The following is a 20,321-nucleotide window of genomic DNA, read 5'->3' on the forward strand; positions in this document are numbered from 1 at the left end:
AAAGTCGCTACGTATTATATTATCTTATTACTATATTATTATATTATGTAACAATATGTGGAGCACACAATGGTATTATGTTACAATCGAATACGAATTCAATTAAAAAAAATTGCTTTATTTGCTTTATTTTCCTTTAAAGATTATCTAGTTAAGCGACTGCCAAAAAAATGAGTACCTATAATGTTTACAAGCTTCATGTATTAAGTATGTATTTTACAATATATTTCTCTTTCTTCTCTCTTCAGTTTCTTTATTTTACTAAACTTCTAAATGCCTAAACAGATTTGGATGTACGGGGTTTTGTTAGAATCCTTAAATCATCCCGAATAAGACTGGCTATAATTTTTTTGGGATGTCGGATGTATGGCGCCATTTTCAAATGTGAAAAAAACTACATTTTAGTTCGTTTTTTGGCATAGCAGTCGTGTTTTTAGAGCTTGCTCAGCTACAAGCACGCTCAATTACTGAATAGGTACCATAATATAAAAGTGCAATCGTTGTTGAACTGAGCCGTCGCCGTCGCATCTATTAACATTTTTTAAGGACCATTTTATTTTGACGCTTTAGTATTTCGACGCTCAAATTCTAGCAAAGTTGAGGAGATGATCTTATACTATGGCTCGACGGTTATAATATCATAATTACCTCTTATGCCTAGCATTATGCCGTTCATAATGTTATTTTTTTTCTATACAATATAAAGAATAAATTAACTGACTGATTTATTATCAGCGTATACAACTTGAATTGCTGGATTTAAAATCTTGTGATTTTGTTTGTAGATTTTCTCAGTAATGTAGAAAAGTTTTTGTGTAATTCCAGTCGAGTGAAGCTGGCCCAGTATGTCAGATAGTCGTTTTAATACAGAATGAGACAGAAACATTTTGTCGTGCGCTATGTCGCTAGTCTGGTATTGCACTAACTGTAGGTAGATGTCTGTAAGGAGGGCGCGTTTTCCGTAGCACCCTGTAGTACTAAGGGGATCTCATTAACTAGTTCCTAGATTGAATCTTGTAACGAGGTGCATATTCGCGCTGCTAACAAAGGAATCGCCGCGGGGATGCTCATCTGTTCGTTAGTACGTTCCCATATAATTAGAACGTGATTGTTTCAAAGGATACAAATATTCTATTTAATGGGGTAATGTTTTTTTTTCTTAAGTTGTATAATTAACACGATGTTTATTGTGATTATTTTATTATTTATCTTACAGCGTTGATGTAAGTTTTTTGTATTTTTTCCTTGATAATATTTCATCATCATTATCATGATCTACCCATCGCCGGCCCACTACGAACAGGTCTCCTCTTAGAATAAGTAAGGGCATAGTCCGCTACGCTGGCTAATAGAATATCTTTCAATTTGATGTAAAATATAAAACCAAGGATACTTCCACCTAAAACCTACCTTTGAAACTTCAATTAAATGAAAAATTCTGTGTTGTTAAAGATTAACTGAAGTTTTATAGGACACTGATGATTAACTATTCATTACCAATGTTCTACATCTACAACATCCATAATATTTTGAGTAATTACTTAAGTTCTTGCTAAGACTTGATATTTTATAGCACAAAAAACAAGCCAATGTTATTAAGGTTGTTGGGTGGTTGTTGTAATGAATCTCTTCATCAACGATTAAAATGAAAGCACATTTTTTTTTTAATTTCTGTGAAATACAACAATTAAAGTGAATTAAAATTTTCTTATGGTTCTTAGGCAAGGAATTTTAAGTCTTGCTGAGTCTTTGAGAGGTTATTTATTATTTTCTTGACTTTTCGAGTTTACTGAGCATAGTCATTCATCCAAGAATCAAGACTGAGCACTTTTTACGTTGTATTTTTCTGTAAATCGTTTTTGTTTTAAATTTTATAACACGTAGAATTTTCTTTTTTCTTTGATGCATATATATTCTATAGTCGGCAGCAGGACGAGATGGCAATCGAGGTATGTAGACGCCCCGCACATCCGCACGTCACCGTGATTGAACATTATCTTACCTATCGATTTAATAAATAATAAATCGTATAATACAATTGACTGATTGACATATCTACATTCTACAGCGCATATATTTACTAACGGATCTAGAAACAACATATTTTACATGTGAGTTTTGTCTATAAAGTTGACCGCGGGGTAAGAACGGATTTTTCATAATATTCTAGACGAGTGAAGCTGGGGTAAGTCAGGTAGTCAGTTATAAATTCATTATCCCCCCCTTAAACAGATGCGTATAGTCGTACAAACAGATAAACAACGTCGCTCTCAAAGTGGCTACGGGGATGTCTAGGGTGTCCGACGTCTATATTGTCTGAAAGTATAAAGGAGAATAGGGTGCGTGCTGTCTAGGGTTGTCAACATTAGAAAATTTATTGCCCTTATTTTTAATTGGGTTTTAATTGGGTTCTATATAATGTGGTAGTAAAATTGACATAATTATTTCAATAAATAAATAGATATTAGAAAATTAATGATTTCACTATCACGATAGAAGAACATTGTTACTACTTAATCTGATTTTGGTAACTTATGCTATATCGGCACGATTTCTCGTAATGGCTTGGTAAGTATCAAGACACATTTTTCAAAATCCCGCGGGAACTCTTTGATTTTCCGGGATAAAAAGTAGCTTATGTGTTAATCCAGGGTATAATCTATCTCTATTCCAAATTTCATCCAAATCCGTTCAGCCGTTTTTGCGTGATTGAGTAACAAACATCCAAACATTCAAACATCCACACTTTCACATTTATAATATTATTAGGATAGGATTAGGATTAGGATTAGGATATTTACCTATCATTAATTATTGTTCCTTATAGGTACTTATAAAAATCAACTTATCATTAATTTTGTATAGTAATTAAATTAGGCTAGCTATAACATTGTCAATGATAAATTTTTAATTGTTGTTAAACGAACTAACCTCTAAATATTATTCATCAATCGATCAAAATTATACGAGAGGCTTCTGTATCGATATTTGAATATATTTTATTTTCCCAAAGTCGACAACCCTACAAGCTATATGTGCATGTTCAAAGTAGGGGTAGTGATTCATCAATTATTGTGCAAAGTGCCACTTCATATTCAGTCCGTTTGACAGTCGCGTCCGCTTTGCCGCCTCCAAATGAACGCTGATTGGATGATCCGCCATTTTAATTTTAACTTTTTTTTAATCCTAGGAATTTCAATGCCTGAGCTAATATTTTCACGAGCACTCTTGAAATGGATATTCTATACGTGGATTTGTTTTTATCAAATTTTTCGATTGCTATAATTGAAAAAGCTTGCTTGTATTTCTAACGTATTATTTTTACCATCGATCCAAACTTATTCTAGCGAAGTAGGTATGGGAGCAGGGCTAGCCTAGAATTAAGACGTTGATTCTGCTAGGGTCCCGGATTCAAGCCCGGGCATGCATTTTTTTGGGATTATTTGCGTTTTAAGCAATTAATAATATAAATATCTACGTAGTCTGCTAATCCGGTGGACCTGTGCTCAGTATTGGGTTGAGGTTTGAGATGATGACTAAGTATACTAAATTTTTAATTTTTTCAGAACAGATTTACAAATAACCTAGTGTGATTCACACTCCACAAAACTACTAGGTACCTATATCTGTAAAAAACTACGTTTAACTATCTCTACAAAATTGTTACCCTCTCCAAAGCAATTCACGTAGCAATTTTGTTGGACAAAAATGCTAAAGTACCGAAATTGTTCGGACGTAGGTATACTCTTTTCTTTTTGGCTTGGCAAATGGAGTTAGTTGGATAATTTGACGCACTACGCCCCCCGGGAATCGAACTAGCATCTGGGGAGGTCGACCATTTGTACTGTGCGTTCGTTCGTCTGCATTCAACCTAAAATCGCATAACATTTGTCAGAGGATTTTGAACTCTATGCTTAGTGGGTTTAAGGGGCTTACGTTTGGAGTATATTCTATCCATTTTCGAAATTAGAATAATGCAATTTTTTGAGCGAATGCATTTGAAATATTGATGAGTTTTATTAACATAATATAGAAATAGACGGTAGTTTTAGCTACCAACTTCCATTCCGATATTGGTAGTAAACTAATGATTTTAAGCTTATTTGGTGGTTTAACGACATATTTTAATGTATGTAACGGGTATCAGGGTTTTTGGAAATTCCAAGCCCACGCAGATTTTCTAAATTCCACCCCTGAGAGCCGGGGCGGATCAGCTAGTCTCAACTGAGTGTTGTCATTGTTACAGGTTTGGACGCGGAACTGTACTACGTGCGAGACGGGGTGGTGAACACCTATGCCACCGGCTTCATAGTTCCCGTGCCGGCTCACATTGCTGACTTGGAGTTCATGTGGCAAGCGCTTGGCAGGAGACCGGTAAACCTTTCATTTATAATGTTACGGAAAATATCACTAACTATACCTACTCTGTCCACGACTCAGAACAAATACCTGTAGAAGTACTTAGCCCTAATGTGACTATTACTGTTAGAGCGAGATAGCTTGCATTTAAGCTCTTATTAGAACGTGACGGAATGATAATTTTTTGTTCTTATCACCGTGGTCACTTTTTTTGTTTGTCTTCTCTTTGAACTTTTAAATTTTCCGGGGCCTATGTCTGGGCTATCTCTATCAAAATCGAGCTATCTTTATTCAAAATCTATAAAAGTTGGTTCAGCAGACGGATCGAAAAAAGGAAAAGACAGACAGACACTGTTCGCATTTATAATGTTAGTAGCTGATGCCCGCGACTTCGTACACGTGGATTTAGGTTTTCAAAAATCCCGTGCGAACTCTTTCATTTTCCGGGATAAAAAGTAGCCTGAGATAAAAAGTGGTCTTAAGCAATACCCATGCAAAAAATCGCGTCAATCCGTTGCTCCGTTGCGATGTGATAGAAGGACAAACCAACAAACAAACACACTTACGCATTTATAATAAGGGTACTGATTATTATGGATTTAGAGGTATTTCTTGGTTAGTTACTTAGGTTTTTAACGTTTAAATAATATCTGCATCTGCAGATAGCACTGAATTAGTCTTCCATTCAACAAACAGTGTTTCAAATAACAACTTTAATTGTTCCGATGTTGGTTCCGCACTTTCCAATTTGGCTGTAAAGCGATTTAATTTTACATAACAAAAGACCAGATTAAGTCGTCGTTTTTCATTGAAATTCTGAAGCGGACTCCGTGTCCCAACTGTGTTTATTGAGCGATTTATTTGATAGATTGTTTAAGTAACGAATTTAGGTACGATTGTTGTTTGTAATTACAGAACAAAACGATTGTTTAACTTAAAATAATACGTGTGTTTGTACTTAAATGTTTGTTGAACAATATTGGGGCAACAATGCAATTAAATGCGTTGTTGAATGTGTAATTTAGTTAGAATGTGGTATAGTACACAGAAAAGTAGTTTAAGTAGATTTTGATAAACATATAAAATTAAAATAAGATATATATTTTTTTAAAGAATATTAGCCATGTTAAATGACCAAAATTCCCCTTTCCTCTACAACTAAGCGTCAAGCTTGTGCTAGAAGTAGGTACGACAATAGTGCAACGGGCGGGGTTTGAACTTTGAACCGTCGACCTTTCGGTTTTCAGTCCACTCCTTTACCGGTTGAGCTATTTAGGCTCTTCACTTCACTTATTAATAATTAACTAATAAGCTGATGCTTATTTTCAAATTAATTGCTGATGATGATGATTTTATGCAGTTACTTTCTATCCGCGGAAAGAAGTAAGTATAGCGCTCTTTCTGTTACGTAATCCCATACAAATGACAGAGACAAAAATCCCAGTGGGTGTTAAGTTAACCATTTTCAGTCACCAACCAATCACAAACATGTTTTCAAAAAACATTCGAAATTCAAGTCGAGAACATAGTTTTGTTTATGATTGGTTGGTGTGTCAAAACCACAAAACCAATTTAAAATTGAAAGAAAGAACAAAAGAAAGAAAAAAATCGTAAATTCAATTAACACCCACTGAGATTTGTGTTTCTGTCATAGGCGTACGTAACAAAGAGTGCGCTATACTAACTTCTTTCCGTGGATAGAGTAAGTAGGTACATTGTAATAGTATGTACATTGATCCTATATAATAAAATCATAGAAATCTAAGACTAACAGAAAAGATAAATTAAAAGTAACGTCTAACTATACCTAAAATTTATCACAAAACTACGAAGTTGCAATGAAAATTCTTCTGACGTCTATATTATTTCGCGGCTAAATGCTCGGGGACTCACGTAGGGGATTATTCACTGCGTTGTTTGTAATTCCGAGCACTGAGCTGTACGTGGTGGGTAATCTAGACTCGCCATACTGCTGTGGCATATTATATACAGTGCGACAAGGCTCTTTTGGCGCGTGGCAAAAATCGGAACTAATATTGCCGTCAAGTGTCCGCTTTGTTCTTGTTTGAATAGTCTAAGCCTTTGTTCTCCAACAGCGCCCCCCTGTCAATTTTTAGCTCGGATTAGTGAAACTGATAGCACAGACCACCACCTATATACGCCTAATAGCCGGACACCCCCGATCACGCCAAGCTTAAGCAGTTGCTTAGCATAAAAGTCGGCCCACGCCCATTCGGTACCCTCTTTTTTTCTCCTCATTCTGCACATGGTCTTGATTACGTGACTTTTGAGTCCACCAATCAAACATTAACAACAAGCAACAACAATAACAAAGCATTCCCCCCTGTCCCTCGCCAGCATTTTATGATATTGTTTTCATGCAAAACTTTGTGTATGCGTACTCTTGAGGTTCAATTCTCTATGACTGATAGGTACAGAAATTAAGTCTAAGGTACTTAGTCTAAAAACAAAATCTAACATCAGGATATTGATTAATTTCGTTACTTAAATCATAAAATAAAAATACTGATATACTTTTTATGCATACACACAACATAATACTTAAAAATTAAACGTCTTCATTAAACCCCGTTTAATTGTTTTCCTCGGCTAAATGAATCGAGAGCTATGCCAGCGATGCGTTATTCATACAAGTGTTGTTTGTAATTCCGCACAGTTGCCATACGTGATGGGTATAGACTACGAGAGCCGGGGCGCCATGCTGCCGCCGCAAGTCAATATCTCCGAGCGGGGCTACGTGCCTACGACGCTACAGACCTTTAGGTAAGTTACGCTCATTCAAGGTCAAGTCTCCTTTCAAATCGATACTCTGGAATATGATAATTTATTTAATGTTGAGAAAAGTTGGGTTTTGTGAAGGATATGGTCTATGATGGCCGAGACACCTCATATATGCCTCACCTGTTATAATAATACTCGTATAAAGTATAACGATTCCGTAGGTACGTAGCCTCGCTACGTACCTACGAAATCGTTATTATTATGTACTTATTATATATCTTTTAAAATAATTCGAGAAATTAAAAGCGATTTGTAGACTGTTTTTTTTTGTCGTGTCTGTCAAGAAAACTTATAGGGTACTTCCCGTTGAATTGGCAGAGTTAGGTAGGTCTTTTAGTACAAGTACCTACTAAATGAAAAATCAAAAAACCGTAAATTCGTGGTTACATCACACACAAAAAAATTAAAACGTGTTGTAAACTAATAATTAGTACTTAAATATGTTCAACTTTCAAAGTAAGATTATTATACCACAGTTTAGAGATTGTGTATAAAATAATGAGTCAATTGTCGTATTTGTCGTAGTGGTCACACTTACGGTGCTAGCTTTGGGTAAAGGCTACTAAAATTAATGTATTTATTCAGTGTAATTTTTGTTCAGAGTTCGGCTGCCGTGTACGGGTTCAAGAAGTGCAGAAATCCTGGTGACGATGCAGTTGAATATATCTGCGCCTGATCGAATGCATAAGGACGTACGGTTGACTTTCAAAAGAAACAAGATTTGCTTGAAAGGTAAGTCTATAACACTTAATACTGTTTTAACCATTGAGTTATATATTACTTCGTATGGACAGGGTTATTCATCAAACAAAATGGCACCAACTCATCGGTGCTATAGCACCAATGCAACCTGAGTGACGTCTGGATTCAAACGGGTGGCTCATTAGTATCTAAGAGGTGACGCTGATTTATTTGAATTCTAAAACGTAAAAAGTTTTGTTAGCTTGGGCATATCTTGTTATTTAGTTTTAACTACCTATACCGTTTTTTTCATTTTTTACGAATTTTGTAATACTTACCTAAAGTTCGTCAAATAAATGAGAAAAATAAGAGAGGGAAAATAGTGCGTTGCAGTCAGTGCGACACCAATGGTATACTTGTATAATCGTAATGTTTTTGCCTCGACCTTGAGTTGCCGAAACTGCGAGAAAGTGTAGCCTCAGAGTGAACTAGAGTGAGGGAACTCTCGGCTTGATCCTCGACCATCAACGATATGGCTATGGTGACGTAAAATCATAGAAAAATAGGGCTACTTTAGGGCTATCTGCGTCAAATGTACTGACATTTGATGCCTAGTGACGTCTATGCCTCGACGTTTTGTTAGCAGTGCCCTAACTGTCATAAGCTGTGGTAGCGTTGCCATCGATACTTTTAAATACCTAAGTCCACGTTGAGTCACTGAAAAAATATAAAACAAAAAAAAATGCAAACTATGCTATGAAAGTAAGATTCGCTAGCCACCGCAGCAGACGTACGGAAATCTAATACATAACCATTATCGTATATCATTATAGGAAATAATGTATTCAAATAGAAAATATTATTACCATTTTCTTATCTCCGCAATTTGAAAAATGACAAAACTTATATTATAGGAGGTAATACTTCCCCTCGAATCTCCTTCTAACAACCAATAGATACACTAAAAACACATAAAGCAATATAAAACTAAAGTTTTCCCGAACACTTTGTCTGTGGCAATAATAATAACAATAAATTCTCCGGCTCACAATTGCCGTTGGTTCAATAAGAGGGCTTCTATCATCCTGTTTATTCAGAATAACTGGCGTACACTCGGCTACGAATTTTGAATGTGTGTCCAATGAAAAATGAAAAATTCGAATAGTTGGTGCCTTAGGCTCTTTCGTCTTGAAAATCGGAATATTTTTCAGGTTCAGTTCGAGATGGTCAGTGTTCCAATTCCAGAGTTGCGGAGTTTCGAAGATTCATTGAAAAAATTGGATAACCACATCCAATTTTTTTTTAAACATTTTCGAACACAATTTCGATAGTTTTTTTAAATCATTTATTTATTCAGATACAAGTTAACCCTTGATTGTAATCTCACCTGGTGGTAAGTGATGACGCAGTCTAACTTGGAATCGGGCTAACCTGGAAGGGGTTTGGCATGCCCCTTTGGTTACTACACGGCATCGTATCGGAACGCTAAATCGCTTGGCGGTACGGCTTTGCCGGTAGGGTGGTAACTTGCCACGGGCGAAGCTCTCACCAGATTATCATCATCATCGAAGTCATGTTTGTGATTGGTGCCTCAAAATGGTTAACGCCCACTGAGATTTTTGTCTCTGTTATTTGTATGGGATAACGTACCTATATAATTTTCAAAATTGCAGCGGTATACGAATGAAAACTGGTGTACACAAAAGACAGGACTGACAAATCGGATTGTCAAAATATTTGCATGTACTTACGAAGAAAACAAGCGGTGTCAACTTTTTAAAAGCCACTTTATTTCGAGTATTGCTGCGACTTCGTGTGTCATAAAATATGGACGAACTTTACTAGACTTCTTGTATAACAACTTTGCTTCATATTTAATACTAGATGATGCCCGCGTCTTCATCCACGTGTATTTCTCTATCTCTGTACCAAATGTCAAAATCAGTTACGCAGATGGGCTGTGAAAAGGTAATATAGAACAAACAGACTAAATATATTGTCCGTGACAGGTCGAGATGGCAATCAGGGTATAAGGCGGGAGGACGCCCCGCACACCCGCATGTAGCTCGCGCTTGCCCGCACCGGATTACGTGCAGGTATGCGGGGCGTTACCTCCCCGATTGCCATTTCAACCTGTCGCGCGCTGTACACTTACGCTTTTATTATAAACTAGCTTCGTGTGGAATTAGGTTTTTAAAAATCCCGTGGAAACTCTTTGATATTTCGGGATAAAAAGTCCCTATGTCACTCTCCAGGTCTTTATCTATACTCATGCAAAAATCAGGTCAATCCGTTGCATCGTTGCGACGTAATTGACGGACAAACGAAGAAACCAACAAACCAATAAACCAACACACTTTCGCATTTATAATAAGGGTATAAGGGTATATAGGTATAAGGGTATAATGGTATAAGGGTATAAGGGTATACGGGTATAAGGGTATAACTGACTTCATTAAATTTTGTATGGAGCTAATGACGGAGAGGTATAACACGCATAAAGGAACACGTTACATAAACCTTTATGACCGACTGTACATTACCGTGTCGTATCGAACGTCATCTGATAGCGTTCTCGATTTCTTTACAAGAAAAATCCAATACATATTTTCGATATTTAAATACTGGTAAAGCGTTCAACTTCGCACGTTTAAACCGTCTGACGGCTTTACGTTCTCTCTCGTAACAAAACTTCTATTTTACACTAAAATAATATGAATATCAGAATATAAGAATTGACTTGACAGTAACGCTTGGTATCAAATCGTCGAATAATGCCAAGGAAAATCAGTACCTAAGTACCCTTATTATAAATGCGAAAGTGAGTTTGTTTGTTGGTTTGTCCTTCAATCACGTCGCAACGGTGCAACGGATTGACGTGATTTTTTGCATGGGTAGGTATAGATAAAGACCTGGAGACTGACATAGGCTACTTTTTATTCCGGAAAATCAAAGAGTTCCCACGGGATTTTTTTTAAAAACCTAAATCCTCGCGGACGAAGTCGCGGGCATCAGCTAGTATATTATAAAGGAACATTTTACGCATGACTTCTTCGATAGGGTGGCAACTAGCTACGGCCGAAGACAGAACCAAATACTTAGAAATCATCAAACAACAAAGTTTTAACATAATCATCTCTTTTTTTTAGGGTTCCCGTATCTCAAAAGGAAAAACGGAACCCTTATAGGATCACTTTGTTGTATGTCTGTTTGTCTGTCGGTCTGTCAAGAAACCTACCTAAAAACCTACTTCCCGTTGACCTAGAAACATGAAATTTGGCAGGTAGGTAGGTCTTATAGCTGACATTAGGGGAAAAATCTGAAAACTATGAATTTGTGGTTATCTCACACAAAAAAAATAAATTGTGGTCATAAACTAAAAATTAGAATTTTCAATTTTAAGTAAGATGCTATATCAAGTGGGGTATCATATGAAAGGGCATCACTTGTGCATTCTAAAAAAGATTTTTATTTATTTTCATGCATCATAGTTTTTGAATTATCGTGCTAAATGTCAAAAAAATACGACTATAGTACGGAACCCTCGATGCGCGAGCCTGACTCGCACTTGGCCGGTTTTTTTACGAAGGTCAAGGAAGTCAAGTCAAGGAAGTAAATCATACTGTTTTGATAAAATAAGTTAGATTAGCTACCCGCTAAACTAAAATAGGCTAAGTAAGTGCCTTGCTCCTTGAAAGAACTTGTAAAACTTTTATTACTGAAGTCGTAGTAAGAAAAAGTAAAAGAGTGAAGAATTTCACTGCGCAAAGGCGCCTAAATCAGCGGACTCCGCAGACCGCATTGCGTTTTTATACAGTTAATACTTGTAGAGAGATTAAAAAGATTTGCAGAGTGACTCATTCTTTTGTACATAATCTCTAAAATGAAGGTCTGATTGCTATTCCATTCTTTATGCTCTCTTTGGAAAAGGATAGCACTAGATTTAGACCTATAGAAATGTACGGAGAGTAAGTATATTTGAGTATAAAGTCTACAGAAATAGCTTGCATCCTGGAGATAGCATGGGCAATTTTTTTGAGTTCTAAAACATATTTTATTTATTTTTATGCATAATAGTTTTTGATTTATCGTGCAAAATGTTGAAAAAATACGACTGTAGTACGGAACCCTCGGTACGCGAGTCTGACTCGCACTTGACCGGTTTTATTTAAATCAAAGAGTTCCCAAGGGATTTAAAAAACTCAATCCACGGGGATGAAGTCATAAGCATCATCTAGTGCCTAATAATTAATCAATTTATTATTAATGTCATCTAACATCAGAAACCTTTAAAAAATCTCCGATTTCTTTAAAAAATGTGCACCACGAAAAGGAAATGTTTTTTTAAGAAAATTTTGGTTTATAGGTTGGTTTACCTTTAAGATATTATTTATGTATCGAGGCGCCCCAAAAAACGGTTGATTCTTTCACAGATGAGCGGCTACGGGTTTACTCGAACAAATCACTCCCTCTGATTCTTTATTAGCATGTAGACGATCCGGTAGACGCATCACGTTGATATACAAAACCTTAAGATACGCCGTTCCTAAGATCTCCTAAATATTATACTTATTATCTTCCTGATTTTCTTACGCATTTTATATACCTGGTGCTTTTCGAGCTATCGTCATGATCAACTCATGACCGGCTACATACATGACAATAATTATGATAAAGAGCACGGGTCTTCTGTCAAATGAGAAGGGTTTTGTTTGGCAATAGTCTACCACGTTGGCCAAGTGCGGATTAGCAAAATTCAAATTTCTTACAATCAGTCCCTTTTATCTTTTGCTAGATGATGATTGCAATATCAACAGCGTGAATTTAGGTCTTCGAAAATCGTCTCTTGGATTTTTAACGAACAAAAAAAAAATCCTGTCAAATTCGTTTTTGAGAATAGCATACGTAGTACTGGAGTGATTTAAGTAGAACCACTTACAATTACTACAATGAATAATAATAAAAACTGTAGGTTTTTATGGTGCTTGCAGGGGTGATATATCTCTTTTCTCTGGTGGTTTACAGCGTTCTGCCCATAACAAAAATTTAAGCATATTATGATTTAAGCTTTCATTTCATGGGCAAATGGTTTTTATTTTATATGCCGGTTCAACTAGTCCCATTGTCCTTTCGTCAAAATCCTTTGGTGAATGTGCAGTGAAAAGGTAACAGACACATGAACACAATTTCGCATATTTATATTTTTGGTACCTACGGATATTTCAAGATTTTTTTTACGCTAATCTCTATATATAAAAATGAATCGCTAAATGTGTTGCTGATCGCAAATCTCGAGAACAGCTGAACCGATTTCGCTAATTCTTTTTTTATAATATTCCTTGAAGTACAAGGATGGTTCTTACGAAGAACAAAAATTTAAAAAATTCCTGAAAAAGAATCGACTGTTAGGCGGTACGAAGGTCGCCGCGGCAGCTAGTACGATATACATCAAGGTTTTTTTTACGTTGAAGTGTATATCTTCTTTTTTAATGTCAACGATGCAACAGGATATTTTGCAAGGGATGAAGACGTATTATGAGGGTGTACTCCGCGCCCCTCTTTAATGTGTTTACAAGGAAGTATCGATTGTTCTATTGTACTTTTATTTGACTTGGAAATTTACGTTCCCTCCGGCGTCAAGTTTATTGTGCCTTTTGTCAAATTCACGTTGCAAATGTAGCTAAGTATGGGAAGCAATTGAAAGAAGATTGGAAAATGATTTATTTAGATCTAGATTTTTTAATGATGGATTTTAGATATGATATATTGTGTTTTTTTCAAAGTTGTGTACCAATATGTGGCGACTAAATGTAGTAAAGCATTTCAAAGCGTATCTTATAATTATTATTTGTTTCGTCAACTTTTAAACCTAATGTATTAAATGGTTCTTAATGTGTTGCGGGTAAATTAATAAGTTCTATCGATTTACGGTTTCGTTCGTCCAAATAACCCTTATAGGATCACTCGTGTGTCTGTCTGTCTGTGCATCACAGAAAATTTGAATTTCTGTGACCTGAAAAATAGACGCAACTCGTTTGATGTCGTCTCAAGGTCACCATTCCAGCACCTTCGGACCAAACGTCCATTGATTATTCGAACTACGAGTATATGCCCTCCTACCCATTGCCTCTTCAGCTTCGTGGGTCAGTCACTCTTTCGTCAGAATATTTTATATGATACAAGGATGCCGTAGCGCCTTTAGGTGGAACAAGAGATACGACAAAAGTCGAAACTATGAGCTTATAAATTAATTTAGGATTTATAGCTATAAAAATCCTAAATTAACTTATAATTTAAACTCCTTATTAATATCAGAAGTTAGGCTCATAATGTGGGCAGTAAATTTTAATTGCACTTTCAAATTTTCTAACGGGATGCGCTAACTATTTTAGTTTTGTAAATGAGAAATTCCGTACGGAACTAGTTTGTATTGCCGCGTTTAAAAGTTTTGATATATTAACAGCTTCGAGAAAGTTCTAGAGAATATATTCTAGCACGTTTGTTATTATTTGTCACTGTTAAAAATACCCAAGTTAATACCTTGGATGGTACAGTAGTTACACGAAAAATATAATAATGTCATATCATAAAGCGCACGTTTTACTGATATAACATCATAACATTTTTGTATGCTCGTATCTCCTTTACATTCGTATGTGCACGCGCATATTAGAACCTAGCATATTCGTGAAAACCTTTGAAAAAATCAAAGTTGATTCGTTGAAAGACTTACGAAAGCAGATGAGACAAGTTAAGAAAACCGGCCAAGTGCGAGTCAGGCATATGATGACCCATATGATACCCCATTTAATGCAGATATCTTACTTCAAAAAATTAAAATACTAATTATTAGTTTATGACCACAATTTAATTTTTTTGTGTAACACAACCCTAAATTCACGGTTTTCAGATTTTTCCCCAAATGTCAGCTATAAAATCTACCTACCCGCCAAATTTCATGATACTAGGTCAACGGGAAGTACCCTGTAGGTTTTTTGACAGACAGACAGACAGACAGACAGACAACAAAGTATATGAGTATATAAGGATTCCGTTTTCCTTTTGAGGTACGAAACCCTAAAAACTGTCGAAAATCCATTGGAAAGATGACTTTGTAAGAAAGAAAGACAGAAAAACGTTTATTTGTTTAATTGTAAGCCATATTATTATTACAAGTTCCGCCCGCCCCGCCCGTCCTGCCTGCACGTTTGCTCGCTATCTCTATTAAAAAAAAGTTCCTACTAAATTAAAGGTATATCAGAAAGCCAATAAAATCCTCATTGTACCTACGCTTTCCTACTTAATCTAATCTTCAACTTGTAAAGTTTTCCGCTCAGTTTGAAAACGAGATGATGTTTAATAAAACCTACCTGGATAACTGCTATTACATCCCGTATTTCTCCCTCTTATTCTTCAAAGTTTTTCTATTATACCTAATATCTCATTTACTGGGTTTCACTTAATATTGCGAGGGATTTGCTCGGTGAATACTTTTCGCATTTATGAAAACAAATTAGGTGCTTTATTGACTTTATAATTTTTATAGGTAGTGTTTTTTTTCACAGAGCATGGGTAGGGAACCCATGCGCTGTGCTCACAGTGAGAAGGGTTTTGGGCATAGTCTACCACGCTGGCCATGTGCAGATTGGTAGACTTCACACACCTTTGAGAATATTATGGAGAACTTTCAGGCATGCAGGTTTCCGCCCGATGTTTTCCTTCACCGTTAATGCAAGTGATATTTATTTACTTAAAACACACAACTCCAAAAAGTTAGAGGTACGTGCCCGGGTTCGAACCCCCGGCCTCCGATTAGAAGGCGGACGTCCTAACCACTAGGCTATCACAGATTTTTGTTTTAATATGTAATAATAATTCACTATAAATCTTGTTTCACAGGCCTATCAACAATAGTAACGCACAACGAAACAGCAAGACTAGCGGGCGATTCTAACAGAAGCTCAGGTGGCGTGCTCTTCGCGGCTGGAGGCTGTGCTGCAGCTGCATTAGCTCTGCTGGCAGGGGCCGCTGCTGCTGGGACTCTGTACAAACGAGGGAACAAGGCTCGTCACCATGACTCCATACAGTAAGTATCTTTCTCTACGGTGGAAGTTGGTAACTTAAGGCCATAACTTGATAGGATTCATTAGTGCAGGTGACTCTACTTGCCGGTAGTGATTTAGAAGGATGCATAAGCGTTATCACACTTTAGTAGGTACTAGCAGGCAAAGTGAATCGCACCCTGTAATTTTGATGCAATCACAGACCACTAAGCCTGCAATAGAAGCTACGCACAACTTATGGATGCACATTTTATTTGACGATCGCTAGTTGTTCAAAAGATTGAACTAAGTAGGTATCTTTAATTTTGTAGCATCTATATGCCCACATAAATCATTCAAATAAAGAGTAGTTATAATACCTCAGCCAAGTAGGTACAAACAAAATGGCAAGACTAATATTATTAACAGAACTTATTAAAAAAATTGCGCCCATTATAATCCATACTAATATTATAAATGCGAAAGTGTGTCTGTCTGTCTGTCTGTCTGCTAGCTTTTCACGGCCCAACCGTTCAACCGATTTTGATGAAATTTTGTACAGAGTTAGCTTACATCCCGGGGAAGGACATACGCTACTTTTCATCCCGGAAAAATAAAGAGTTCCCACGGGATTTCAAAAACCTAAATCCACGCGGACGAAGTCGCGGGCATCATCTAGTTTATAATATATTTATCGTAGTTGTTAACATTATTTTGAATGTATTTTTGACAGAACGCGGTTTATTGGCAAAACGGTCATCCACATTTGCCGCAATTAAAATATACGTATGCTTTAATTCAACTGGGATAAAAACATGGCAATGGTTTGGACGGCTATAAAGCTCCAACCAAAATAATGACGCTGTTATAATAAAATTTTCACAAGGCGCTTCGCCCACGTCAGACTTTTTGTATAGGTTTGATTATTGGGCCGGTTTTGCCAACATTTATCACAGATTTTGTGGCCGATTTAACGCACACATCCGTCACATTGCCAGTGGATATCGTGGGCAGTGCATGTCATGAATTTACAGAGGTAGTGGGCTTACAGTGAAAGGTGTGTGTTTCGTTATATTTGAGGAACAGACGAAAAAAGAAGGTTCTGGGTTGATCCAATAATGTCTCAGTGATTATTAAAGCGGTTCGCACGTGCACGCGGTCGACTTTCGGCGAATAGTGCCTATGCGTTAGCGCATAGGTAAATTTCTGAACTTTCCATTTTCCACTTGTATTGGATCGGCCGGGATGCAGCGATTTCGTTGTTGACGTAGGACATGTGCGTTTAAATATTGTCTGTATGTTTCATTTTTCGCTGACAAAAATCGGCCACCAATTGTCGGACGTGGGAGGAGCGCCTAAACAGATTCCAACTTCACAGTTGCTCTAGTTTTCAAACATCTACAATACTGAATGTAGGCGCGTCAAAGTTAAAATGTATTCCGCTGAAAAAATACTTCGCATTTTATTATTTTTATAGAGAATTTCTACAGTGTATAGAATAAATATTATTTCAATATTTTTTTATAAGAAAACAAAATATTATGAACAGATGTGTAGACCTATAATAATTTTGCTATAAATAATAATAATAAGGTTTTTTTTTTTCATTTTGGTTCAAATAAAACTAAATAGATATACTTAGTACGCGACAGGTCGAGATGGCAATCGGGGATGGAACGCGTCGCGCACCCGCACAGCCCGCGCGCTAACCCATTGCGGGATAGCGTGGTGGGTGACTTGTGGGTGTGTGGGGCGTCCCCCAGCCTCATACTCCGATTGCCATCTCGACAAAAGACCTCGACTTTAAAGTAATTTTGTGAGATTTACATTATTAAAATCTTCTTTAATTGTTACTCTAATGATATAATCATAAAAAGATTAAATCGTTTCTTTTTTTAATAGGTATTAAACTTATTTCGGGGCTTTTGTTTTTTATTTTAATCGTCGACGTGAGAATGAGTTAAACTTATTTCTAAAGAAATAGAAGAGCTCTTGATAGAGTTATCTTACTTTTCAACTTTAACAAATTAATTAAAAGAACTTTGGGTAGAATCATCTTCAAAACGAGACGCTGTCAAACGAGAAATAATTAATGGAGAATTTTCACGAAGGTCCTGTAAGCGTTTTATGAGTTGTTCTTTATAGAACTATACTTATTATATTTTATAAAAAGTTTTTATAGCTTATCTTCAAGAACTTTTGAACGACAATTTGAAATCTTTATTTATTTATCTTCTGTTAACATGCATTTTTAAACGTACTTATTATAAAATTATCTTTTGATTCAAGATTACAAGGTGGGACCTCGTGGTTGGTCTTCTGAAAAGGATTAAGTAAATATAAATTCCATAATAGAAAGTGGGCAAGTCTAGGCATGCGCAGGAAAAAGTTTTTTATCTTATCTATTTGGAAAATTATTATCTTCATTCCAAAATATGCGTTCCTTGGTGCACGATCTTATTCCAATTCTTCAATCCATATATAGAAATATTATAAAGGCGAAAGTGTCTGTCTGTCTAACCGAGTTTGACTGATATCTAACAGAGATAGCTTGCTTGCATCTCGGAGAGGGATATAGGCCAATTTTTATCATGTTTTTATCTCGAAAACCAAAGAGTTCCCACGGTTTTTTCAGTTAGGCTGCACGTTTTCGTGTATGCCTGCAAAATACAAAAAAATATAAATAGTACACTGCATAGACCAGAGTCTAAAATTGTTTGAAATTTTAATGGCAACGTACTCTACCAAAATGAATGACTATTTAAATAAGTTTTGTACAAATATGCACTAGACATTAAATATACAAAAGTTTCCTTCACCAATAATCGAGTAGGTAGGTACAAACCATTTTTCATTGTGGAACACTAAAGCGGTGCGCAATTAAACGTCACTGGATAATTTATTATCTATCGATAGAGCCTTCCGTATCATCCATCAAGCATGAGCGTCGACCAATAATGTTTGTACGAGTAATACCGTATGTTATTCGATATTATAATGTGCAATTTTGCCCAGCTTTATTTAGATAGTTCACCGTGTACTTAGTAGTTCAGTTAGTTTAGTATCCTGTACATAGTATTATTATCCAGTAGATGATTAATTTTTGTCTATGTTGTTTAGTTCTGTTGTCCTAGTTTGAGGAAGAGAGAAAGAATGTCGTGGATGAGCTGGGAAGCGAGTTTGGGGTAGAGAGCCTTATAAATACAATGCTGGAAGAGAAAAAAGAAGTGGGTGATAATCCAGAAATATATGGAAGCCATAATTGAAAGAAAAGAGAAAGATGAAAGAGAAGGAAGAGACCACGGCAGTATTGTAGGCCAACACGGCGGGAACATTTATTGCTTGGAGAAAGGAGGGATTTTTAGTCAGTAAGAGTCCGGCGGAAGCTGTGGTAGCCTAGTGGTTAGGACGTCCGCCTTCCAATCGGAGGTCGGGGGTTCGATCCCGGGCACGCACCTCTAACTTTTCAAAATTATGTGCGTTTTTAAGTAATTAAAATATCACTCGCTTTAACGGTGAAGGAAAACATCGTGAGGAAACCTGCATGCCTGAGAGTTCTCCATAATGTTCTTAAAGGTGTGTGAAGTCTACCAATCCGCACTGGGCCAGCGTGGTAGACTATGGCCAAAACCCTTCTCACTCTGAGAGGAGACCCGTGCTCTGTAGTGAGCCGGCTATGGGTTGATCACGACGAAGAGTCCGCCACTATGTCCAAGAGGATTTTCCCCTCCTACGAAAAAAAAGATGATTAATTTTTAATTGTTGCGTATATGAGTATATAGGTAAATAATATTAAATGATTCCCGCGACTTCGCCCGAGTAGATTTAGATTTGTTAAATCCCGTGGGAACTCTGTAATTTTCGGGGATAAAGATTAGCCAATATCACTTCCCAGGTCTTTAACTATAACCATGAAAAAAATCCCATTAATCTGTTGCGTTGAAAGAAAGAAAGAAAGAAAGAAAACTAGTTTATTCATCTTATGCCTAAGGTAGGTACAAACAAACTTAAAATTAATGGTTAGTAGGTAGTAGTTAGTAAATAATAAGAAGTATTTAATAATTAATTTAATCTAAAATTAGTCCTTGCACCCACTTGGCACAAGATGAAATGGCCCCAGCTCAGCATTAATGCTGCAGGTTTTAAGAATAAAACCTGAGCGCTGGTATTCTGCCGGGACCAAAATAAAAGTTGCTCCGTTGTGATGTGATTGCTGGAATAACCAAAAAACACACTTTCGCATTTATAATACTAGATGATGCCCGCAACTTCGTCCGCGTGGATTTTGGTTTTTTTAAAAACCCGTGGGAATTTTTTATTTTTTCGGGATCAAAATGTCCTTCTCCGGGATGTAAGCTAACTCTGTACCAAATTTCATCAAAATCGGTTGAACTTTTGGGTCGTGAAAAGCTAGCAGACAGACAGATAGACAGACGG

General features: G+C 36.5%; 1 protein-coding gene across 3 annotated transcripts in view; it reads left to right on the forward strand.

Annotated features, from left to right (window-relative positions):
* Positions 1–20,321, forward strand: part of Drl-2 (Derailed 2) — a 56,115-nt gene that overhangs the window by 18,631 nt on the left and 17,163 nt on the right. For all 3 annotated transcript variants that reach the window (XM_069507238.1, XM_069507246.1, XM_034975929.2), the window contains 4 exons: positions 4,247–4,374; positions 7,037–7,143; positions 7,763–7,893; positions 15,742–15,928. In XM_069507238.1, coding sequence (XP_069363339.1) covers positions 4,247–4,374; positions 7,037–7,143; positions 7,763–7,893; positions 15,742–15,928 — 553 coding nt within the window. The remainder of the gene's footprint in view (positions 1–4,246; positions 4,375–7,036; positions 7,144–7,762; positions 7,894–15,741; positions 15,929–20,321) is intronic.

Source organism: Maniola hyperantus, chromosome 2 (genome assembly GCF_902806685.2).
Source record: "Maniola hyperantus chromosome 2, iAphHyp1.2, whole genome shotgun sequence".
Lineage (NCBI taxonomy): Eukaryota > Metazoa > Arthropoda > Insecta > Lepidoptera > Nymphalidae > Maniola > Maniola hyperantus.